The following is a 24,818-nucleotide window of genomic DNA, read 5'->3' on the forward strand; positions in this document are numbered from 1 at the left end:
GGAAGTGGGGGAGAAAGAAACTTGATGTGTCACAGATCTGTTTATAGCCGTCTAAAGGGGCTGCTTGGTGCAGCTTGATGTCCCGTGTCATACAAGGATAGTGCTGCGTTGCGGATATTAGGGTGACAGGTAACCAACTGCTGCTTCCAACTGAGTACTTGACAGGTATGTCAGAGCTGGTTCCAACAGAAAACAAAAGGTATCTCAGTTGACAGGGGAAAGGACCCTTTTCAACATCCACCTTTTTTTCTGCATTTTTGGCCTTTCCATCCACCAAAGATATATGAGCTGACCATGCCACGTGCACTTTAATTGACTCAAATTTGACAGCCTGACATTCAGAAATAATTTTCCCACTACTTGATCTTAAAGGAGCCGTAAGATATTTTAGGAAGTCATTTAAAGGCCAATACTAGTCTTACATCTGTCCATGAAGCTACAATCAGGAGGCAGTTAGCTTAGCTTAGCTTAAAGGCTTAAAGTTGGGGAAAAAAGCTAGTCCGGCTCTGTTTAAAGGTATGAAACCCTCTAAAGTTTACTAATTAAAACTGTATATGTCAAAAACTGAAATGTAAAAACAGCAATTTTTGCTAGGAGGTTTGCGCAGAACTATTTCTTGGCCAGGTGCAGGGATTTCTGGACTGACTGTCACTCTGTGGCATCCAGGAAACTGGTGTAAAACCTGATGTGTTAAAGATGCAATATTAAAGAAATTTGCCTCCCTTTAATTCACACTAAAACAAACAGGGGGTGGCATATCTGCAGTCACCACTATGGTTGCCCTTAGCTGGCTGGATCAGTTAGCCTTGCAGCTAGTGGTCCGGACTGGGAGCTCGGAGTGGTATTATAGATAAGCCGGGGCTAGCTGGTTAGTATGCTAACTTCAGTAGATATCTTTGCAATTCCACACATACTTTTTTTTTTCTGCACAATATTTATATGTAACAAAAACTAAAATTCTTACATATTGCGCTGTAAATCTGTGAGCTTTACTGGTGCTGGTAGGCAGATTGTTTTAGCTCTGGAAAGAAGTAAGCTAGCTTCATCGCCTATTTCCTGTCTTTAAGCTAGGTCAAGCTAGCCATCTTCTAGCAGTAACTTCATATTAAACGTACAGACACAAGAGTGGTAATCATCTTTTCATCTAACTCTGCAAGAAAGAAGCATTTCATTTTTTTCTAAATTTTTCACCAAGGTCAATTGAAACCTCTGCCCCCAATTCAATTTGGTTAAATGTTGAATTAAAACTGGACCCAACATGTCTGTAAAAGTTACTCTTTGAGAAGACTCAGTGTTTTAGAGTTGCGGATGTGTGTTCTCCCTTGGAGAACTCAATTATGAGTTTGCCTAAGTGAATTTGCTTCAGTTCACCTCAGTGTTTCTGAGTAATTATTTCCCAGCAAAGACTATTCCCATTTATTCCTGTGGTTGTTAGATGATCGACAGGAAGTAGAGCATGCAGGGTGTAATGTGCACACTGATATGAAAACAAGCATGAAATAATCGCACCAGTCTTTATAAAACTGAAATTACAGCTTCATGCTCACTGTCAGCATTCGGTGTATGACGGCAAACTGTTTAACGTGCAAAAGCAGATCTCAGTAGCTCACTGTATGCTGAATTTGTCATAGGAAAAAATAAAAATGAGAAGACCAACCTTGACTAAAAATAAAAAGCATTGGTAATATTCTTGTAGATGAGACTCTTGAATATTTAATCCTCTAACATTTACAGTGGTCGGGAAAGTAAAAACCTCTCCAGTGATCCTCTAACATTCACAGACGATTTCCATTGTCGGGTCATGTTTTGACCATCACATTTCCAGCAGTGTCCTTGGAGGTCCATAACATGACCTTTAAGGTGAACACCCCTCCCTGTCTGTCATTGTGAATATGTCTGAGAAACACAATGAAGGACCAAGAATTATTAATTACTTTAAAAGGGCAGTGGAAAGCAGCTCCAAGTGCCTCTATTGCCTGTGCCGGGAGGAAATCATAACAACTTAACATTTAAGATGCCATTCATTGCAATCAGTGACGGCACTTGGTTGATTGTTCACACCTATTGTAAAAAATGTGACCATGAGTTCTTTCACAATCATAACAATGAGGAATCTGCAGCAGATGGAATACCTTATATGGACAAAATGCAGAGTGAGCTCTGTCTTTTCACTTTCTAAAACTTAATATTGACTCTACAAAGGAAGCAGGTTTGATTAACCGGCTGCATCAGATGGCAGAGTGAAAGATAGCATACCATGACCTCAATAATATTGACTGAGATAAGCATCGACGATCGTGTAAATCGCGCTTGTGCATGTGCCAGTCGTGGTCAGGCACCATTAAGTTCCCCATTAGCCTGGTCAGCCATGAAACAATAGTTCCCAACCTTTCCCACTTCTGACCCATTAATATGAAGCAGGGTGTACTGCGTCCCTGTCATAGAGTGTACGTCTCCTGAGCAGCAGGTTTTCTCTCCTCACACCGATTCATAATGATTTCTAGTGATGTACGACCCCAAGGTGGACTGCCATGAATGATGTTGTACAGATTTTTGTGTTCACCAGTAGATAAAGCTAACAGATTATTGTGATCCCCTGATCTTTCCTCTAGCGTCACCATGAGATTGATTGTTTAGTGGAGTCTCCTGATCGCCGGTGTTAAACCAAACAGTTTCTTATATTTCTTGTCATTTTGTGTTTTTTTTCCCTTTATATTTAACCAGATAGTTACTGGTTGGGCTATCGAAAACAAAATTAACTGATGATGACATGAGACCTACAAGATTAATTGTAATATCTTTGGTGATGGTATGCTATATATTGTATACATACATACTGTACATATATACATATATATATACATATATAGTGTTGTAGCTATATAGCCTGCCCCTGTAAAATCAGATTTCCAATGAGCCCAGAGAAAATGTACACTTTCAGTAGATGAATATGCCGTCTAGTGTCAAAGTGTGTACGTACATAATACTACACAGTGAAGGATATTCAACTATAGGAAGAAGAAAAGAAAAACATTTCAACATTCAAAAAACAGCAGACTCCCCAAAACATTTCAAGGAAATTTTATGAAATCGCGAGCCACAAACAACGTCAGCCACTTGGAACATACCTGTGGAGCAAAACAAGTCATTCATAATCTGCTGCTGCTCAAGATTCTAACCTGCACGTTGGAAGCTTTTGACAAGGCTAAGCCAGCAATAGCTTTGCCAGTGGGGAATTCAACGATCTATGAATATCTACAACACTTTCATATTGCGAGTCCTTTGTTTCCTCAATGTCAATAGTATCGGACTTCAAAGACGAGGCTTTTCACAGGAAAGATGAGGTGAGGCGACCCCCCCTGTTACTGGCGGTAGATGGGAAATGCTTTTAATACACCTTTCTCACCACTTTTGATTAAAAGCTTCAAGACTGGCGAAGGAAATAAATAAATAAAGCGGGGTAATGTTGTATTCACAAAGACAAGGCAGGACTTTGATCTTGCACAGGGACGAGGAGTAAGCTGGGAGCCAGAGAGAGAGTGTGTGTGTGTGTGCTTAAATATACACGCGTGTATGTATGTTTGCCTGAACGGGTGAGACAAAGGATAAGAAAATGAGAATGAAAGCGAGAGAGCTCATTAATATGAGTCCTTTTGTACTGCTGCATCACAAAGAACCCTAATAGCATCACATTCCCATCCTCTGTTGAAGCCACATCGTAGAAAAACTCTGGTATTTTCACAGGCAAACCCCACGCTCAGCTCTTTGGCGTCATGGGTTAATGTTAGCTCACAGGTATGCCACCTGCCCATGTATCAGGATGACAGGGAGGAAGCGCTAGCCCTGCTTTGCCATACTTGACAGGCTGAAGGGGGAAGCATGAAGAGTAAAAAAGAAAAAAAGAAGACACTTTGATCCACTTGAAAGTGTAGTCTATCAGGACTAATGCTTGGTTGATAATGCACACAGCACCCGTCTAGCTTACAACCTCAGCGGAGCATTTGAAGTAATCTGATAAGGTTGGGGAAGACTCTCAGTGCACTCTCCTCTCTCTCCATGAGGACAGTAATCCTATTTTCTGCTGTTTCGCTGTCATATGCTCTTCCACTTATCTCGTCGTCTTCTAATTGACAAGAGCAGCTCCGTAACCTCGGGGCTGTCAAAGGAGTGAATAGGGAGCGGGCAACAATGAGCGCCACGTTGTATGTGCTTCTCATGGGGACTGAGACACACACGGATGTGTTACGACGATCAATCAGTCAGACCTACCGTGTCACACAGGCAAACAAAACTTGCATTAACACAGTCAGAGACAATGCTGAGACGGCCGACGTGTATTCTCTGCTGGAAACAGCAACACAAACCTGAACAGTTCAGCCCGAACTTAATGAGCAAAGCCTTTGTTCAGAGGACTAAACATCAAACGGGGTGGCCCAGTAACACAGGATGACCGCCCATTGCATTGTGGAGCTCTGTATTTATTTTGGAGCCGATTTTTTGCAGGGTCAGCACACTGTTAAAAGTAATTGCACTCAAGTTAGCCTGTAGTTACTTTGCATCTGTTTGCAGGGATGAAACACCACAGAATAGAAAATACACTTCATAAAGCAGCACAAAACATTCAAGCCCATCTGTGTGGGATGGTAAATACGATCTTTATGAGAACTACATTACGTAAAGGGCAATTATTGAGACGGAACTGTTGTGCCAAAGCTTGAGGATGGCTTTAAAAACCACAACGCTTCCTGAGCCCTAAATGCTTGTTGCTAAGGAGGTCCACTTCCGCACTACATTACAGAAAGCAGACTGACCAAAGGATGTCTTACTGAGCCCAGTCAACCCTATTAGACCTGCCACCACAGGGATAGACCAGGCATCTTCTAAGAGGGGAGGGTGAGGGATTGTAAATCACTTCAAGTATCAAGCATGCAACAAAGCAGAATATTAGTCATCACATTTGAGTAGATTATATCATTTATTAGGATATTACAGCAACAAAAGATGCGGCCTTGGTTGAACAACCGAGAGGTCCAAAAGAATTTCAGACTAGATGAAGATCAAACTAGACGCAAAATAAAATAGAAATGATATTCAAAGACTTGGTTAAAAGGTTATTATTTGCCTCCACAATTGAATAAAATTAAATGCAACAGACGTGCCCTCTTCAATGCCCCTATGATAGATCAAACATGATAAAGTGCCCTAGGGTGGAGAAGTGCTGTCTCTTTACTCTGAATATATGACTTTCTGTGCGCCCACCCCCTTAAACTGCCCCTTAAACACCCTGAGCCAAACTAAAGACAGTTATTAAAAACTAGAATTGACGGGGAGACACCTACGTTGCCGTGCCTCAAGATTGGTAAAAAATATAAAAAAGAACCTATACCATCCTTTACCATTTTAGTTTTGTTTTATCGGAATGACAAAAATGCAAGTAATCAAATCAACACAAAGCAATGGCCAGACCAGCAAACTGTGGTCTGTGGGCCCTTGTTGGGCTGGGGCCCAGGCCGTAGTTACAAGCTTTACCCAATTGGTCAGTCCAAGGAAAGAAATCACGAAAAGACATAAAGACCGTTCAGCTGCAGTCAATCATTCATTGTCTGTGGTTCCAGAGAACCGTGGAGGGAATTTGGGTGGAGTGTCCCACTTTATTGATTTTAATTCCATTAATACCTTATGACTTGCCGCTTGGCAGACTCTCCCATACCAGTGCCCATGCACGTCTGTTTTCATAGTGGATTTGATTGGGCTTATCGGCTGGCAGCAGGCAGGAAAAAGGCCTGGAGACGGCCGGAGATCCACCGCCCTGGCAGCCGGGCTGCATGTTTGAAACAACAAGCTTCAGATCAAAAACGATTAGTGCAGTGTGCCAACCCAGCCGCTCCATGTATGAGCCCTGTATGAGATCACTTCTCTTTGTATGTGTGAGAGAGAGAGAAAGAAAGAGAAAGAGAGTGGGTGTGTGTATTCGTGTATGTGTGTATGTGAGGGAGGGGTGCCGCTTACTTTACTGGCACCTGATGCATGCACATCAAATCCACTGCACCCGCAGCAATCAACAGTTGCATATGAATGAGTGTAATCAGTCACGCCATGACATATTTGCATGAACGCTCTCAGCATGGGAGTGAGTGTTTCCAGCCATTAAGGGCTTTCCGTCTGTGCGTAAATGCACTGCGCGCCATGTGCCTGCCTTTTTAAACTTTCCATTATTTATTTATTTTTGTCATTATTTTTGTGTGTCTGCGTGCGTGTGTGTGTGTGTGTCACATCCAGGATCAGGGTCGGCGAGACACCGCCTTCAGTGACAGCCTTGCCCTCGCCCTGCGTCCTTGTCAATTCGCGCTGGCTCCGGCGATGTTGCCCAGTTTTCTGGTTGCGTGGAAACTAAAAGGCTGCGCCGTGCGAGCCCTGAACTGCAGGAGCGTTTCCAGTGGCGCTCCGCGGCTGCCAGAGCGGCTCTCAGCACAAGTTTAACGAGCTGCGAGAGAGAGAGAACCTGATGGAAGCGAACCAAAACACCGACAGAGCCGCTTGCTTTGTGTGCGTTTCTGCTCAGCCGGAAGAGCTTGCCGTCGGGCACTTGCCGAGAAACGCATCATGAGAAGGAGAGGAAAAGCGGCAAAGACGTGAGTGCGTTTTGTGTCTGATCATGTGTGTTCTTTGGGATTTAATCCATAAAAGGGCAACTGTTTTTGTTTGTTTTTTTATTCCAGTGTTTAATGCGGGTTTCTACATGTGATCCTCGCTGGAAAAACAAGCAGCGGATGGTGCTGACTAAAACAGGATGAAAGACAAACTTAACAAGGGTATCAGTTCCCGCGAGGCATCGCCTTTATCTCTTGTCCTTTTGAGTTAATTTTCCACCAGATGCTTGTTGCAATATGAGCGGGATTTAAATTTTGAGCAGGAGCTGATACTTAACCCACTGCTAGGCTTTAATTTTGCATCTTAAATGTGCTCAGCTCTTGTTGTGATTAACAGAGATGAGAGTGATTAGATGAGTGTTGCTTTAGTTTTGAAGTTTGCATTGAGGATGTGAATATTTAAGTTAAATTGACCGAGAGAGAGATATAGAGATCTCTGACACACTGTACATTTAATGACATGACGCCCCTCAGAGGAGCTGACTGCCCTCCTCAAACTGTGTGCTGTTAACTCAACCACATGATTCTATCTGTGTGTGTGTGTTTGGGGGGGGGGGGGGGGGGTGTCTTCAGGAAAAGTGGGAAATCTGCCAAGCGCAGTGTTGTGCTCTAATGAACGAACAGAGCCTCTGTAGTAATCGAGATGGGCATTGAGTAAGGCATTGGGAGTAGACGAAGCTAAAAGCACTGGAATATGATTACAGTTGCATTAAAAGCTCTCAAGGCAAAAGACGTCCAGGATGCTTTATTTTCCTGTTTCCTTTTTCTTCTGCCCTGCAAACACTCCTCCTTCCCCCCTCCCTCCTCATTGATAACTAGAAACCAGGAGCCTATTTGCCATTCATGCAATGCTTACAGCTGTGACACGATGCCACGAAGAGGTCAGATTCATGCATGAGAAGCGCCACGTCACAAGGTCTATTAACATAGTAAATTTGGGCCGCACTTTGAGGCCTCTCCAGTCCAAATTACCTTGAATCATCTGTGGCAGGGCCCTTCTAGTTCAGCACTGACAGCGGTGAATTTATGAAGCAGGAGACTGACCTTTGGCTTCCAGAGCGACACATTTATGGTGTAAATTAAAAGCGGGAGAGTTATTTATCGCACTGACAAAGACCCCATATGATTTAGAGGCCGACTGATTTATTGCATTTACAGTGTATGGTTTTGAGATGGGTTCCATTTGCTACTAGGGTGTGGACCATCAGTAGATTGTCTTTTAGGAGAATTTTTCTCTCTGAAAAATCACTTACACTGGTCGCCCCACCCTGCAACTCACCCACTCTTGTTTATCTCATCCGAAGGCGACACCTTCCTCCTTCCTGTCGCCTTTATTCCTCAACTGCCAGCTGTCTTCATCAGCTGTCCCTTTGACTCACTCACATTTGCCCCTTCCCTCCTTCCTCGGTATCTCATTAGTGTCACGCACGGCTCTCCGCGTTGTTGTCGTAATGTTACCCCTCTCCTTAAATCCTCTCGATACCAGTCTTTCCCTCACCACGCCGTGCCAGTGTGTCCAATTTCCTCCCTTGCCCGCATGCTTTCTCCTCCTCTGTCACCAGCTCTCGACTTCTGCTCCCCCATTATCTCTCAGGGAAATACCAGGCTGGCATGCTGTGTGACGGGAAAAGTATAGCCTTTACAGGAGCTTAATGCTTCCCACTTAGTTCAGGCAAGACAATTTTTTTTAATTTCCTTGGGTGTTCAGCTGCGTCTGTCATGCTATTTTATTTTCTCATGCACCGTGCTGACACAGAGGGAAATCCTTTCGAAGTTGCTCTGCCTCAATGAAGATGTCTGGATAAACAGCCTCTTAATCGCAGAGGCTTCAACTGTGTTTTGCTCCGATGCATCAGCCTCCATCTCCCCCAATGGCTCATTATTGGGGTTGTCTGGCAGGCCTCTTGTAAACCGGCGTAACACAATGAGCGTTATTAGCTGTGTCTCGTAGACAAATCATCTGTCCCCCTAACACACACATACACACCGCCATCGCCACTACACTCTGTCCTCTACCCCCCAACGTCATGTGATACGTAGAGGTACTTAGAGATCGATTTCATTTTTTAATCTTGGTAAGTGGATCTTGCCCAGTCTGAAGCCATTTTGAAGAAATTAAGAAGTCTGGTTGAACTCCGTGGCTCCTTTTTGTCTCAAAGAAGACAGGCCATCACATTGTCTGTTTTGTTGGCCTCGGTGCTGTTTATAGCATTAGCATTTACCCCGACAAAAGGATTGGGTGGCCAACACTGATGCTACACTGACTTAAGGAGTTTTTCCCTAAGAGGATTAGTAACAGGATAGGAGGTAGCCCTGATCAGCTATTAATGAAGTGTGTTAGGGTGGGTAGAGCTGCTATTTTCAAAGGCTTGCATACAAAATATAAAGTGTAATTTACAGGACATGCAGGGGAGCTTTTACCTTTTGTGTTACTTGCACTAAATTACCTTATGGACTAGAGACTACATAGCTTGACGGACACAAAGTTTTAATGGTCACTTTTACTGTTGCATCACAACGGCAGCTATAGTATTAGAAAGAACTGGAAAGATGGTTTATTTACACTTTCATGAGAAATGGAGTTGGTTTCATGTTTTGTTCGGAACATTTTGTTCCTCGTGGTGTCACATCACTATGTTAATGCCAGTCTCTGTGTACTGAAATAGCCCTGCATCGCAGGGATGTCAATTATAAAAGAGGCACAGTGACACCAAAGGATTTTCAGAGCTCGTTTATTGTGCTAGTATGAAGGGAATGTCTGATCCTCAGACTTTTTCTCGGAAATACAACAGAAGCACGATTGTTTCTGGTCAACAACATGCTGGAACGAGTGTGCAGCATTCCCGCTGCTTTTTTACTGCAATTAGACAAGATACTGTACCCCCTATTTCTGCAGCAAATGGACTCTAAAGAACATCATTAATCACCAATGCTCTGCAGAGAAAATAATTTCACTGTACAATCTGCACTTTTCTTTTTTCAAAGAGTAGTCTTCTCTTCCAGTCTTCTTATATCTAATTATTGTTTACAATATGTATGTATGTATGTGTGTATATATATATATATATATATATATATATATATTATATATATTATATATATATATATATATATATATATATATATATATATATATATATATATATATATATATATATATATATATATATATATATATATATATATATATATATTATATATATATATATATATATATATATATAATTTTCTATTTAACAAAAGTCTTTTATTTTATTTTTCAGTAATTTTTTTCTTATTTTTAAATGTATTTTCTGGTTGCACTGTTTTTTTTGCACAGTCTACGGTGTAGTTGCAATTACATTTAACTGCTGCTGTACTTGACAATTGCATTTGATAAATAGACCTTTGAATCTAGAATCTTGAATCTTGAATCACTGTTGCTAATGTGACTTTCCGCTGTTTTTATGTCATAGGTTCAACAGCTACTGGGGAGGTTGACGTGCATTCCTGTTCCTCCACCCAGGTGATCCTTCCTGGAGCATGCCCGTATTTCATGATGTCCCTACCTGCAGACTGGCTGCTGCGCCACTCAGTGGTCATGTGTTTGCTGCTGCACAGCCTGGTGCTGATGACCTTCTGCTTCCACCATGCTGCCACCAGTTGCTCCAAGAGCTGCTACTGCTCTGAGAGCGACAGCGGTGGAAAGACGGTGCGGTGCAGCAATCTGCAGCTCACAGAGATCCCCCAGGATTTCCCCAATGACACACGCCGCATCTACCTGGACTTCAACCTCTTCACAACAGTCCCAACGAATGCTTTTGCAGGTTTGCCCCATCTGGTTGAACTGGATCTATCACACAATGAATTAAGCCAGTTGGAGCAAGGGGCATTTAGAGGCTTGGGCTCCTCATTACAATTTCTAGACCTTTCTTCAAACAAGTTAGTAAACTTTAACTCTGAGGCCTTCGAAGGCCTGCAGGCTCGCGCCAATCTAACAAACAATCCATGGCATTGTGATTGCAGCTTGCAGATGGCCTTGCCTCACGTGGACCTGGAGCCTGCATCTCTGAAAGGCATTGTGTGCCAGACTTCAGATCCTGAGGAAATAGGAGTTCAAGGACTTTCCTTCCTGTTGGCACCAGACATAGACCTATGTGTGGTGATGAAGAGGACTACAGATGTGGCCATGCTAGTCGTCATGTTCGGCTGGTTCACCATGGTCATCTCCTACCTGGTCTACTATGTCAGGGCTAATCAGGAGGATGCCCGCAGACACCTGGAGTACCTCAAGTCGTTGCCTAGCAAGCAGGGCAAGTCGGAGGAGTCTTCCACCATTAGTACTGTGGTATAGGGATGATGGAGCTACACATGGGACTTGAAGTGGTAACCTACACCAAACAGGATGGAGCTACAACCTGTGACTACTGGCGTCATCAGTTTCAGATGTTTGTTTTTTTTCTCCCAGCTGTTCTCCCAACGGAGCCAAGGTGGGCAACAAGGCATGTGCCTGCGCAAGAAAACCAGGCCGATGCAACCTAGCCCTGATGAATAATTAAGCTCTCAGTGACCCATTAGGATTTTTTTGTGGCTGGGATGATGGTCTAGTCTGTGCGATAAGGTAGAAAAAGCAACTGTATTTGTTTGGGCGAACTCGGAATATGGGATACAAATGGGATTAATCCAGTGGTGCATGCACCTCGATTGATGCATCTCGCTTGCAGACAGACGATCCAGGATGCAACGTCAGACAGTGATACGAACAATGGGAGAGGCAGTAGTAGAATGCAGAACTCTATGTACAACCGTTTTCCATTAACACCCCTACGGTATTCACTGGTATATTCCAAGTAAAATGATGTTTTCCATTTAAGTTGTTGTTTTCTTGGGGGTTTCTCTTACTTGACTCAGTTGTCTGTCTCACAAAAAAATGAAGAAATACCTACACTACTTAAAATATGAATTGCTCTTTAGTAGATGCATATTCAGCTCACTATGCTGATGAATCAGGTTGCGGTAGGATGAAGGGGCTCATCAGTTATTCTGGGATGTTTTTGATAGGAGCTACTCTACCAGAGCTCCATACTGATGAGAACCGCAAAGCTCCAAGCTGCCTCTGTATGTTAAGAATATTTGACGGGAAACCTCTGCTAGCTCACCCTCGTAACCAGTGGGATCCCTAAATGATCTATAGACCACAGAAGTACTCTCGTTGAAAGTTACAGTCTATCAAATGCAGGGATTTAGGATGTTGTAGGACAAGGAAGAGCTTCTCACCCAGAGACGATAGAGGGTAAATAGATACGTACCTGATTGAAGGAAACTTTACAAAGACATGGCCTTTAATCTTTTTCTGGCATCAGAGACACACTGCAGCTGTGGAATTACTCATCAGCATAATATGCTAACATACCAGTCTTAAGTCACAAGCCAATAACTTGATTCGAGAAGTAGGAAATTGAAGGTTACTGCCGTTCGGCTGCTATGAAATCAAAAGAGAGAGTTGGAGTGAGACTTACAATCAGAACGGGTACAAGTTTTTCATATTCTGTTTAGATAAGCCCTTCAGCAGTCACTTATTACTCTCATATTTTCACCCAGAGTAATTCAGGGAACACAGAGGAGTCCTTCACGATCTTATGTCGTTATCAAGTTGGAGCCTTTTATTCTTTGTCATGCCTTTTTAAAAAGCACCCAGGGTGCCTCTTGGAGCCATGTTGTCGGATGAGGGCACACTCATGGGTTTTCCAAATAACATTTATGGGGCCATGACCTGCTCGTCCATTTGAAAGAGTTGCTGAGGTTGTGAATCTCCAATTTCACCAGATTGTGGGGAAGAGGGGACGCATTTGTGCCTCTTCTAATCAGATTGTCAATACAAACTGAGACCACGCAAAGGTAAATGTATTTTGACCGGAGGCGTAATTCAATCCTCAATCAGACTGTGCTCTAAAATATGCTTGTGTCTTTTCCACAGAGCAAGGTAAGAAAGACCCTGTGCTGTCTTGAATAATCAAATTTGATGTTGAAGATGTGGGAAGTGGTTTGTCAACAAGGATTTCCCTGTGTCAGACACACAAATGCCTCTAGAGCAGAGCAAGACCAATCAATGATTTATGGTGACCATAAAAACACTTGGGAATGTACCCATCATCTTGTGTGACCCAGTTCTTGAGGAGAAATTTAGGGAGAATGCCACAGGGTTTCAGCTGCCCCCTCTGCTGCCTGGTTCACCCTTGCTTGGGTAAAGCACTTTCCAAATGCCCTTGGGCGGCTCACTGAGGGTTCAGAGCGCTCACAGTAGAAGCCAAAGTCAGCTCCACCTTGTCCTTAGACTGCCTCTCTCCCAAACGCAGCACTCAGTCTTTAAAGGAATGGTTTGACATCTTGGTTAATGCACTTATTCACTTTCTTGCCCATTTGAACAAGATGATTGATGCCACCCTCTACGTTCAATAAATATGTAGCTGTAGTCAGCAGAAGGGTAGCTTATAGTGTAGCATATAAGACTGGAAACAATCTTGGCTGCATATGTCCATGGGTAACAAAACCTGTCCACTAGCTCCTCTAAAGCTCAATAATTAAAATTTCATGTGGCGTTTGTTTAATTTGTCTAAAAAATTATAATTGAATGTGTCATGGGGGCTATGTGCAGAATGATCTAGCCAAGATTTCAGGAAGTTATTGGTCCCAAGAAATGACCTGCTAAGTCAAGATTCAAACCTTTTGGAGACATCCTGGGTCTATTATGGGGGTGTTTGTTTACTAAAATGAGAGCATAGCTGTTCAAAACAGAGTTGTCAGAAAATGTATGAAAGAAAAGCTTTCTCTTTCGATTATGTACTATAAAACAACATTTTTAAACTCTTGTGGAGAGGCTGTCAGCAGAATGTCAATGTAAGAGATGGTTAGACATACTACCGTAACAATATGTCTAGGAAAACACATGCAGAAATCCATGCATGCAGTAACAGCTTCTTCTCTGCTTACAGTATGTGTGTTGAATTACTTGGGTTAAATCACTTCCAAGACGACTTTCAACTGTTTATGAAGCTTCTGTCTCCGAATGTGGTAGGCTACTCTGAAGATCAGAAAATGATGTTCATACAGTGCGCTAAATTTATGAATGATCCATTTTGGTGCTTGGAGTGACTTTTCCCCGCGCCTCCCCCAAGAAATAAACATCTTTGTATTCTTATGTCAAAATCTAATCGTGTTCTTCCTGTGAAACAAAAAATTAAACCTGCTGTAGCATTAACCAAGCAATCTCAAGCAATGACAGCCAACATGACATCGATCAATCTTCAACTTTGAGCAGCAGAGAGCCAAAGTTTATTAGCTAGCTAGTTAGCAACAGCACGGTACATTGGTGTGACTTCTGATGTTAAAACCGCTATGTTACCTCAAAATATGGTGGTTACAATGCCGCTGGTGAGATTTTTTTTATACTTTGGGGATAAGTAATTACGCTTAGCCTTAGATGTGTTGGTTGGTGTATTTTGCCACCATTCACTGAAGGTGTGCTAGCTATTCCAGTCTTTAAGCTTCTGCAAAGCTAAATGGCCAATTTTAATTTGATATAAGAAGACAAATAAATTGTTTTTTTCTTTTTTTTCTTTTTTTGGGATGAAATGGCAGTTCCTCGCTAGATGTAGCAACACACAACATAATTCCAACACACATGAACAGAGAAGGGTGAGCTGTATGTTGTAAGCTAACGGCTAGCTAATAATAGCTGATAGCAGCGATCTTCCCCAAATTTCCCAAAATGTTGAACAATTTCTTTTCAGAAATCAGGAAGAAACGTGTAAGGATAACATGGCTTTCACTAAACCATGTATTGATATATTTCCCTTGTTATCCTCCAAGAACAAATTTAGAGGTGGTTGTCTGTGACAGACGTTTTCTCTGCGTGTTACTTTTTTGTTGTTGTCCATGCTCCACAGTTTCAATGAATAGGCTGAGTCTGTTTTACAGAAAACAATGATACTGATCTTGACAGAGTTAATCTTAAGGAAGCCCAGGTACAGCCTCCCATGACGAGCAGGAGGTTCAACAGTACTGAAAAATAGATGGTAAGCCTCTCTCTCTGACATTTCCTGACACACACACACACACACCTACACACACACACGCACACACACACACACACACAGCTCCCTCCTTTCCTCTGTCCTTTGATAACAGACTCTCACGGTGGCTTTGAAACCAGCCACTGTTAAGAAAGGCTCACCACCGGAGTAGATAAACACAGAACTAGTAACAGACATGTGTTGCTCTGTATTTCTTACAGCTTATGTATCTGAGTGCGCGCATTCCTTTGTTCACCTGTATGTACGACAAGTGTGTGTGCATGGCGGGAGTAAGGGTACTGGTAATGTAACACCTCTGTTCCCCGGCACACATAAATGTTGCTGAGGTTAATTTAAATTTCAGGCCAGCTCAGTTTGCCCCGCCTGCTACCTTAGACACGTTACACTGGTGTGAGCATTACAACTGCTGGGTAATGGGACACAAAGTGGGGGATAAGGTGACTCATCCAATCCCACAGAGCGCGGCCCGCTTTGGGATTGGGTTGCAGGTGAAATTGTTTCCAGGCCCTGAGATCACATGGGGTCTCCCAGCGAGAGTCCATGTGGGCACCTGATTTCCCCTTTTAGCCCAAAAATGGGTATGCTACACTTAAGATGCTGCTTCAGAGGGGAGTGACATGGTTGACCTTTGGGTGGATGTCAACCTTCTGTGATGGTTTGTCTCAGGAGAACACACTGTCTTCAAGTCCTGCCCTCATTTTGTGTGACACAGCACCCTCTGTTGTGGAGAGTGTGTATGTGTTAGGAAAATACCTTTCTATATCTTAAATGTGTTCACGTCAAGATAAACATTTTTGTGTTCAAATGTGCTTTTGTTATAAATGTTCATCAGTGATAACACACAGCATGTGCAGGTAAAACCAAAAATACAGACTGTAACACTTGTTTCTCCCAACCCAGAGTCACAAAACGCAACCTGCATACTACCATACTGCAGGTTTGCTGTAAATTAGATTGTGAAAATGTGATTAAACTCAAACTTTTAGATTGCACCTCATTTAATCATATTAATAACTAAAGTATTAAAGGTGATAAACTAGAACTGACACCAGGCATATCTATAAAACATGGCCTCAAGGTAAGGTAATTGCAGCATAAGCAAATATGAGTAACCAACAGGGTAAATTACAATCTTGCTTATTTTGACCAACCAGCAACCCGGGACCTTCACTGAGGGCAGTGACCTCCCAGAGGAAGATTTTACTGCTCAAAGCTTGCTCCTTTACGGCTATGGAGCTGTAAAGGAGCTCAATGCGAGTTCTCATTTCAGTCTCGTTGTAGTCTTTTTTGGTCTCAAACATTTCTCATTTGTTTCTCCTAAAATTCCTTAGGAGCAATAGGTGAGACTTGAGACTTTACCGCTTAAACCTTGCTCCTTTCCAGCACTGAGGAGACATTCTGAAACTTCATTGAGAGCTTGATGAAATCTCCTTTGAAACTTACAGGGAGCCCAAGTTGAGATTTTCTGCACCTGTTTCTCAGGAGAAACAATTGAGAAACAGGAGAAATCAGCCACAGCCTCACTTTGGTCTCACATAGATCTCATAGTTGTCTAGGAGAAATGAATGAGACACTACTGAGATCTCTTTTCCAATTTTCGTTTCCTCTGGGCTTTGCCAGGTTGGTAATCCTTGTTTGAGCATACCAATCCATGTCCCAGCATTTTCAGTGTGCGTAAAGAACTAATCTCCATATTCAGGTATTACTTCACGTAAGTCGGTGTGTCGTACTATAATATCATGTCAAAAATGTTAAGTTAAACAAGTGTGTAGATTCAAAAGGCATCTTCAAAGCCAGTATGTGGTTTGTCTTTTTCCGTGCTCCTGTAGAAATGTGGCGGAGTCTATGGAAGAATTGCTCTGTAGATTTAAAGGCTAATTCTAAGATAATAAAAACACAACAGTTCTTATTTTCAGGTGATTATACACAAACCAAAACATCATGATAAATATTATTTTCAATTCCTGCTAGTCCTCAAAGTCCAACACACTATATCTTAAGACATAAAGATACTTTAGACATATAATGGCTGTTACATGGATTTACTAGTTAAAGCACAGGGGATGAAATGTGATTATTGACAGCTGTAATTAATATTTTATACAATATACTATTGTGCTATATAACAATTGGACTGTACATAGATATGTATATTCATAATTACCCTGTAGACAATCAACCTAAAACTAGATTCAGAGGTATCTTTTAACTACAGTGACATAACCATAATGTAGGCCAAGGTTCTCAGTCTGGATAATGTACCGTTGGGGACTGATCATCTCTTGCGAAATCATAAAACCAAACCGGGAACAAGAACATATGAATGATTTCTCATTTAAATTTCCAGTTTGTGTAAATTCCGAAGAATAGCAAAATCAGAAGATTACACAGGAGAGGTGTGCTGATATGTTAAGAGTTCAGCTGATTCAGAGGTGTCTGGTATCCAAGCAGGAGTTGTTATGAACTTACAAATCATGTTTCCTGTAAAATCATCTGCTGAGCAATGTCCTCTCCTATCCAAACATCCTTCCTCTGAGGAGAAACACATCCTCCTGCCTGGGTCTGTATTCCAAGTAAAACACATTTTGCAATTGTTTTCTTCTGTCATTTCCCCGAGTGAACGGACAGCTCAGCTTAACTCTCACTCCATGTGCAATCACGTGAAACAGTCAGTTCTTCAAACTCGGGTTTCGAAAGAGCCTGAACCTGGACGTCCTGTTTGACTAGTGGTATCAGTCTTGTCATGCAACCATTACAACTTGTGTTTGGATCTGACCCATGACTCAGTGCATGTTATTTGAAGTGTCCTGATTTGCACTTTAAATGTACCACAAGGAACTTTGAACTGGTGGTGAAACAGTTTCATTAAATACTGATGCTTCTATTTGATCTACATAAACACGTGAGGCCATAAGCGAGGAGAATGGCAATTTCTATCATTGTTAATGCCTACGATTGGGTTGGAGTCTGAAATTAAAAGCTAGCTATTTTAAAGAGTGCCGAGTATGACTTGAATAATCTCACAGCCTGAGGAATGAAGCTGCTCTGTTGTCTGTTGGTACGGCGGTGGATACTTCTGTAAATGCAGCAGAACAAAGTGGCTTATAACCTAACATTTCATGTTGGCCTTGCTACCGAGCTGTATCTTGTTGCTGGCTTGTTATTACGAAGACATAATATTACTTGGAAATGCCAATAACTTCACTCGCTTCCAAAACAAATGCACATGCTAAGTAGATTGAGATCTTCTTAACATGAGGCCCTGGTGCTCGTACCACTTGTGTCCACAGAGGACACAAGAATCAACACCAGTGACAGTTCTTTGTAGCTGCTTTAATGAGGGAAAAAATCACTAGAATTCAGTGTTTGAAGTGTGGGAACACATATGGTATTTCAGCACAGCTTTTGTTCACAGGATTTCAGTCCTGTATGAACACTACAGTTTATATTGAGCTGAATGGATATCAAGTCCTTTAGGCCAAATGCTTTTACTACAAATATTTCAGAAAGTATTTACTTATCTACTAATATCATTGCAGATTAACAATATTTATGTTTAAAAAGAAGAAAACATTTGAGATCATGGGAAAATTAGAAGTGGTCTCTGGACCCAGGATTTGCCGTAAAGCCTCTTTTCTTGAAGGTGCAGTATGTAAGTATTGGCCACTTGTTGAATTCATACTCCCAACCAAAACGAGGCAGCATACCACGGGAGTAACCTTCAACTGTAGCTGCTCTTGGCTAGTTAGCTCAGTTAGCCGTGCAGCAAGCGATCCAGGCTGGGAGTGCAGATTCACACAGGACATGACATCGGGACTGTTATTCTTTCACATTCCATTGATGATTTTAGTGAAATCTTGAATGGTTTCAAGCTAAATGCTTACATATTGCACCTTTAACATGCACCCTTAAATACTTAAATGCCTGGGTAATGTAACATGACAAAGAAGCTGTATGTCACAAAAATTAGAGATTTAGCCTGCCATTTTAAAATCCCTTCAGAACGCCTCAACCCCTCCATATTTTCGTTAAGGTCCATCTTTACAATGCCTTTGAAAAGCAGAGCCCTGTTCTTCCTGGCAGAACCTTATGCTAAACTCTATCACACTAAATGTAATGGACTCCATGCACCAGATATCTTTCCACTTCTTGTTATGAGAGCGATGCAACAATCAGATACAATCAGAAAGGGGACAATGTGTGATGGATTAAATCAAGCTTCAGAGTGGATGCGTTCAATGGTTAAAAAGGCAGGAAAGGCTTGTACAGCCTTTCTCTGCACAGCCAGAGGCGAGCTAGCACATTGTTCCACCGCGACAACCAAATAGTGTTTCCAACTGGGTCACTGTCGGGGCCACGGAGCGAAGCCTCAGCAGTGAATAATGCCCTCCTTTCATGTGCAGGATTGATTGGAGGTCAGACCAGTGTGGATTTCAGGGATCAGATTTGACGGCTTCACTTCACAGCCTGTCAAGCATGCCAGATGTAACGTAGCTACAATGACTGATCAAGGGGCCCTCGTGTCAGAGCATGAAGCAAACTGATCTTCCACAATGGAGGCTCCGGATTAACCTATGAGGTGATTACATACATACAGTAACTCTTGACAGAATGGTAAACAGTATGTCTGGAATGAAATTAGGTTTTAATGAATAACTAGGGGCAGAAACAAAATATGTTATTTTCTTGCAAAAAGGTGGGTGCAAAAATCAATAACGTAGCTGGAGGTTGGCTCAACATAAAGACGGGAAACAGTGGGAAACAGCAAGCATGGGTCTGTCTGAAAAGATATAAACCAGCACCTCTCTGATCTCTGAAGCATGAAAATGTCAAGGGGTGGTTTTATGGGGGTCAGATATGGGACTATCTATTGGTTGGGGGCAGTGACTTCCTGGTGTCTGTTTTTTTCCTGACAACATCACAACTATGACTTCAGTTATTGCACAGATTAAACAAAAAAACAATAATAATGTGCTTTAGAGGTGGTGATAGGCTGATTTTTAACCTTTTAACAGAATCAGGCTAGCTGTTTCCCCCTGCTTCCAGTCTTTATGCTAAGCTAAGCTAACCATCTCTCGTGGTAGCTTAATATTTACTATACAGATATGAGAGTGTGATCGATTAACAAATTTAAGCTTGTTTGTTTAATCCGTACAAAAATTGAAGCGTGAAAATGTGAAGTTGCGCTTTAATTGGGGGGGGGGGGGGGCATATATATTTCTTGGCGGGGGGCAGTGACTTCCTGGAAACTTCCTGATGTTCACCTGAAAACCTCAAAACTACATCTTCAGTTTATGAACAGATTAAACAAACAATTCTAACATGCCAATTAGGGATCTTTGAGGTGAAAGCACATTTTTATGGAATAAATCAGCGTTACATCAGTATTTTGTCGCATTTTCTTCCAGCAATCAAACATTCGCCTCAGTGACCGTTGCTTTTGACTGCACTTTGAACTGAGATATTTCTGAGTGAAATGTATAGCATAACACACGTTCCCACCAGATGGCACTCTTGTATCTGTCAAAGCTTGTTCAGCTCTTTCCACTCCCCATTATACTGTGCTTGTATGCACATAAATTCTGGTGAACTCTCTATCCCTGAATCACCTGTTCGGATCGAAGAAGCTTCAGTCTCTAGGCAGTCATTTTCGCTCCCATCTTATCTTTCACCACAATTATTACTGTCTTATACAGTATGGGTTCCTGTAAGATGATACATTTCCTGTTTTCTATTAATGGCAAGGCAAAAGCCACAAGTCATTCTGCTTGCAAGTGTCTTGATGGCCCAAAAACACGCAGGACGACCACAGACGTCATGAGAAAATAAAACAGAAGGTTTCTCTCAAAAGTCCGACATTTCAGAAAGAATTTAAACACTTCCAGTTTCAATTTCCGCCCGAATGGTGTCAGGTGATGCCTGTTTCCTTTCTGTCTCTTTATGTATGACTATAGGATAGTTTTGTGCAGCTGGCTAGACTCATATGTAAACTACAAGCTGTGTTACATCAGTATAAAAAGTCTGCGATGAATTCCAGTTCCCAAAATAAAAATCTTGAATTGTGTTACTTTGGAGGCAGACAACTGTCACCCCTTTCCTTTCTTTCTTTCTTTCTTTCTTTCTTTCTTTCTTTCTTTTTTGTGTAATTTTTATCCTTGTGGTACATCTGTCTTTTAAACATTCTCACTGTATTGTTTGAAAGAAACGTTAATAGCTGTCTTTCTGTAACCATTTACTTTTATTTTATGTTTATGTTTATTTCATGTGAAGTGACTTGTGGGGGGTTTTGTTTGAGAGATTGGATTAAAAAAATGTGTTATCGGGAGACGCACATTGTCATGCTGATTTACAGAACATCTAACGTTGAGCCAAATTCAATTATTAAATTACATTAAATCACTAATGTAGACAAATTAAATTGAATCAATAGATCTTTATCAATCCACAATTTGGATGCCATTAACTTAACTTCCTTAACCTTGTACGTTTTCGTAGAACTCTCCTGTCACTAGTGAGAAAGATGATCAAACCTTGGGAAATCCCACACATGGACTTGCTATATATACCACTATAAGTGTGCTATAAATCATAGATAGTTTTCACTTGGGGGGTCAATACTTAAAGACATTCCTGAGCAGAGGCCATGCACATCCTGATTGGTGAGTAGGCTAGTGAGGTAATACTTGAGAAATGCTGCTTTCTCTTCCCTGCACACACACACAGCAGACAGAGGCTCCGAGGGAGGGCTTCAGGGAACTACTCAGCACCAGCCTCTGCACTATCTTCACTGGTATCATAGGCTAGGAAAGTTTATTTTAAAACATCTGGAGCTGTTTTTAGGAGGGAAGGGTACATTTCTTCTCCAGTTCACATCTTGATCAGACTGTCACATTCGCTATGTTTGACTGCTGTAGTGACTTTTTCTGGCTCAGGGGTTTCACATTACAGACTATTCTCAACTCACGCAGCTATTTAGCCTGAGGGGAGACAGACATGCCCAGTGCTGCAGCAGGCACAGAGGAGCTGCTGAGGAGAGGGAGAAAGAGAGGGGGAGAGGAAGGCTTTTGTTCCGCTTGTTGTCCTCCTCCTCCTCCTCCTCCTCCTCCTCCTCACACAGCACACACACACACACACTCACTCCGACACACTTGGTGCTGGATGTATAAAGCCGATTGTATTGATGCCTCGGCGGTGACATTTCGGTTTCTTCTCCTCCCGCAGCAGTCTTCGTCCTTCCCTCCTACATGGCCACGCTCGGCCGCGGCGCACCTCTGCCGGGGAGAGGCGCACTTGTTGAGGACCCGCAATCTCAGGAGATGGTGAAGATGAGCCGCGACCTGATAGAGAAGATCCTGCAGGCCATTCCCGACACGCACGCGTCCTGCATCCACTCACAGGTGAGGAGACCGGCGCAAGCGTTTTTCTTTTTGCTGCTTTTGCTGTTGCTGCGTTTAGATGTAAATGTGTTGGGTGCGGTGATTCTGCCTGTGAGCCCATAATAAGAGCTCCTGAGCCTGAGTCAGCACTTTGCCCTGGTACTGGTCTGACAGGCTGCATCATCGCTCCACTTTTGCAGCAGTCATCGTGTGCATTACAAACGTGTTGCATGTAAAAACACATACGTGAGATGATTTATTAGTTGTAGTGCTGCTCAGAGGTGGGAAGCAACGAACTGCAAACACCTCTTACCTTACTGTACTTAAGCTGACAACTTTTTAAATTTTAATACCAATGTGTTCGCACTTTCTTCTCCTTACATTTTCAAGACAGGCTCCTCACTTTGGTTTTTAATGCATTCAAGAGGGATTATTGATTATTTAATAGGCGACAAAGTGTCGCTAATTGACGTCCTGTGAATGGAACTGTCTTTGTGGTGCGTTTACGAGAAGCTCAGACAAATCCTTTTGACTCTACCTTTAAGTTTACTAGTCGTTAAATTGTATTAATTAGACATGTGGTTCAGTAAGATTTGAACAGAAATTTGAATTTTGAGTCTTTTTTATACAAATATCTGTAGCCTACTTATACTTGAGTAAAGAATGTGTAACTGTCTGACTTAAGCAGTAATGAATCTGCTACAAGACTCATTTGCACTAAGTACTTCTCTTAAGTACAATATCAAGGTACTTCCACTTGAATATTTTCATTACATGTTACCTTACAAGTCAGACGGTACATACAAGACCTATAATAAGATTGTAGAATATGATCCACTGTCCAGATTAAACTAGTTAAAATTAGCTCAACCTCAACAGCTCGCCTCCAAACTAATAGTGAACCCAAAATATGATGCTCAAATGCAGCGTAATGAGTGCTTCTAAAGCTTTAAAGGAGGCTGTCACGATATCAGAAGGAATTCACAGTAACAGTAGGCTGTTTTTGTGATATTTGTAGACTTTTTGAAGAAAACAATAAACAATGGTGTCAGTCAAATTAAATCTTTCATGGAATGGAAATAACAAACACACAGCAGCCACAGACTGTGTTCGTAGATAGCTGATGTTTCTGCGTCATCTTTGTCTTTTTTGTTTAATGGCCGGCTGGATACCAGCGTCAAGGTGCTTACCACTGCCTAATGTGACACTCTGAGAATAAAAAGAAACATAATTGATTTAAGAGGTGCTGAATTTTACTTGCGATATTATCATATGTGTATTACTAACATGCTATCAATATTTCATCTGCAAATGTCATGGTTATATTGCAGCACAGCTACTTTAAAGCTGCTGCAGAATCTGTCAATTTCGTTGATTCTGGTGCCCCCTGTGACCAAAAACAGCACAATGTAATTTTGTTTACTTGCTTATGTAGGCTGCTATCGATCCATAACATTTCTACACTCTCTCTCTCTCCACCACAGGCCCTACAGCTCAATTCCACTGAAAATGAAAGGCTGGCGATGATCGCAAAAACCATTGGAATTCCGTCTGCTCCTGTACTCAAAGCCGTGTCAGAAAACTACACTTTGGTGAGCATCTTCTAGGGGAATAATTCTGTAAATTAAGTGATGGATTAAAAAAAAAAAAAAAACAGACAACGTGACCTGGTGTTCTGTCTTCTTAGGAGACCTGTTTGAGACACATGTCCGAGGGTCTGCAGCTGCACCGGGCCTTGCTGAGCTCCGTCACTCCTCGCCTGGAGAACAAGGACAAAGTGATCAGCCTACAGGCTGACATCAGAGACCTTGTCATTCAGGTCAATAAGGTGGGGGACTTATTCTAAATCAATCTTTCTTGACAAATGATGCTTACTTAAAGGCAAATGTACTGATGTTTTTTTTTGTGTCCTTTGCAGTTGTTGAAAAAGGTGCATGCAGAGGCTGTGGTGCAGCCCTCACCGACCCCTGTTGCCCTAACTCTACCAGGGGACTATGAGATTCAGGTGGCAGCACACCTGACTCTGGTGCAGCTCCAGGCCTTCGGGCAGGATGTGGTCCGCTGCCTCAGGAGTCTGGACCGGAGCAATGAAGAAGAGACAGAGAGCTGACCATGAGCCAACCGCTTTTGGAACATGTCCAAAACGTGACATATTCTGCCATTTTTTGTTATGGCATTTATTTATACAAAATATTTATTTCTATTTATATAGATATTTATTTAGATAGAATATTTATTGAGGGAATTTTATTTTTGATAGCTTTGTTTGCCTTATTCCTCTTTCTGTTGACAGCAGAGCTAACTTCTGTTTTAACACTAGTCTGCTGACTCCTTCTGAAAGTATGCCATCACGCCTACGTTAAATGGCAATAACTGAAAATGAAATCATCCTCCAAAAACAAACTATAATCACTTATATTTAAAAGTGCAAAAGGAAAGAATACACTAACAATTCTCGCAGCTGAGTTTAAAGGGGCACGATGTATTTTTGGGGAAGAAAAAAAAGAAAAGATCTTCATTCACTGATTTTTAATACCTAAACAAACAGAATAAACACATTCTCTTCATTTTGATGACTAAATAAAGGTTCAGGTTCAGGTCTTTATTGTCCCTCAAGGGGAATTTGATTTACAGTAGAGGGCAAAAAAAAAAAAAAAAAAACCCCACAAAGACAACATAAAGAGGACATGGGACATTAATCACAGTTACAGCAAACAACC

The 24,818-nt window shown here is 41.9% G+C and overlaps 2 protein-coding genes across 4 annotated transcripts; both read left to right on the top strand.

Annotated features, from left to right (window-relative positions):
• Positions 1-6,127: 6,127 nt before the first annotated feature.
• Positions 6,128-13,827, top strand: lrrc3ca (leucine rich repeat containing 3Ca). Its single transcript, XM_030399249.1, has 2 exons — positions 6,128-6,632; positions 10,106-13,827. Exon 2 carries the CDS (start codon positions 10,186-10,188, stop codon positions 10,981-10,983), a length of 798 nt encoding a protein of 265 aa, XP_030255109.1. The 5' UTR covers positions 6,128-6,632; positions 10,106-10,185; the 3' UTR covers positions 10,984-13,827.
• Positions 13,828-21,325: 7,498 nt separating this feature from the next.
• csf3a (colony stimulating factor 3 (granulocyte) a) lies at positions 21,326-24,768 on the top strand. 3 transcript variants are annotated; one of them, XM_030400259.1, is made up of 5 exons: positions 21,326-21,381; positions 21,944-22,119; positions 23,583-23,690; positions 23,786-23,926; positions 24,017-24,768. In XM_030400259.1, the coding sequence occupies exons 1-5, from the start codon at positions 21,366-21,368 to the stop codon at positions 24,206-24,208; spliced, it is 633 nt and encodes a 210-aa protein (XP_030256119.1). In that variant the 5' UTR covers positions 21,326-21,365; the 3' UTR covers positions 24,209-24,768. The 3 variants fall into 3 exon arrangements, with proteins under 3 accessions (XP_030256119.1, XP_030256120.1, XP_030256121.1); XM_030400260.1 differs by lacking the exon at positions 21,326-21,381 and adding an exon at positions 21,450-21,571; XM_030400261.1 differs by lacking the exon at positions 21,326-21,381 and adding an exon at positions 21,458-21,565.
• The last annotated feature ends 50 nt before the right edge of the window (positions 24,769-24,818 follow it).

This window comes from Sparus aurata, chromosome 20 (assembly GCF_900880675.1).
Source record: "Sparus aurata chromosome 20, fSpaAur1.1, whole genome shotgun sequence".
NCBI classification, from domain to species: Eukaryota; Metazoa; Chordata; class Actinopteri; order Spariformes; family Sparidae; genus Sparus; species Sparus aurata.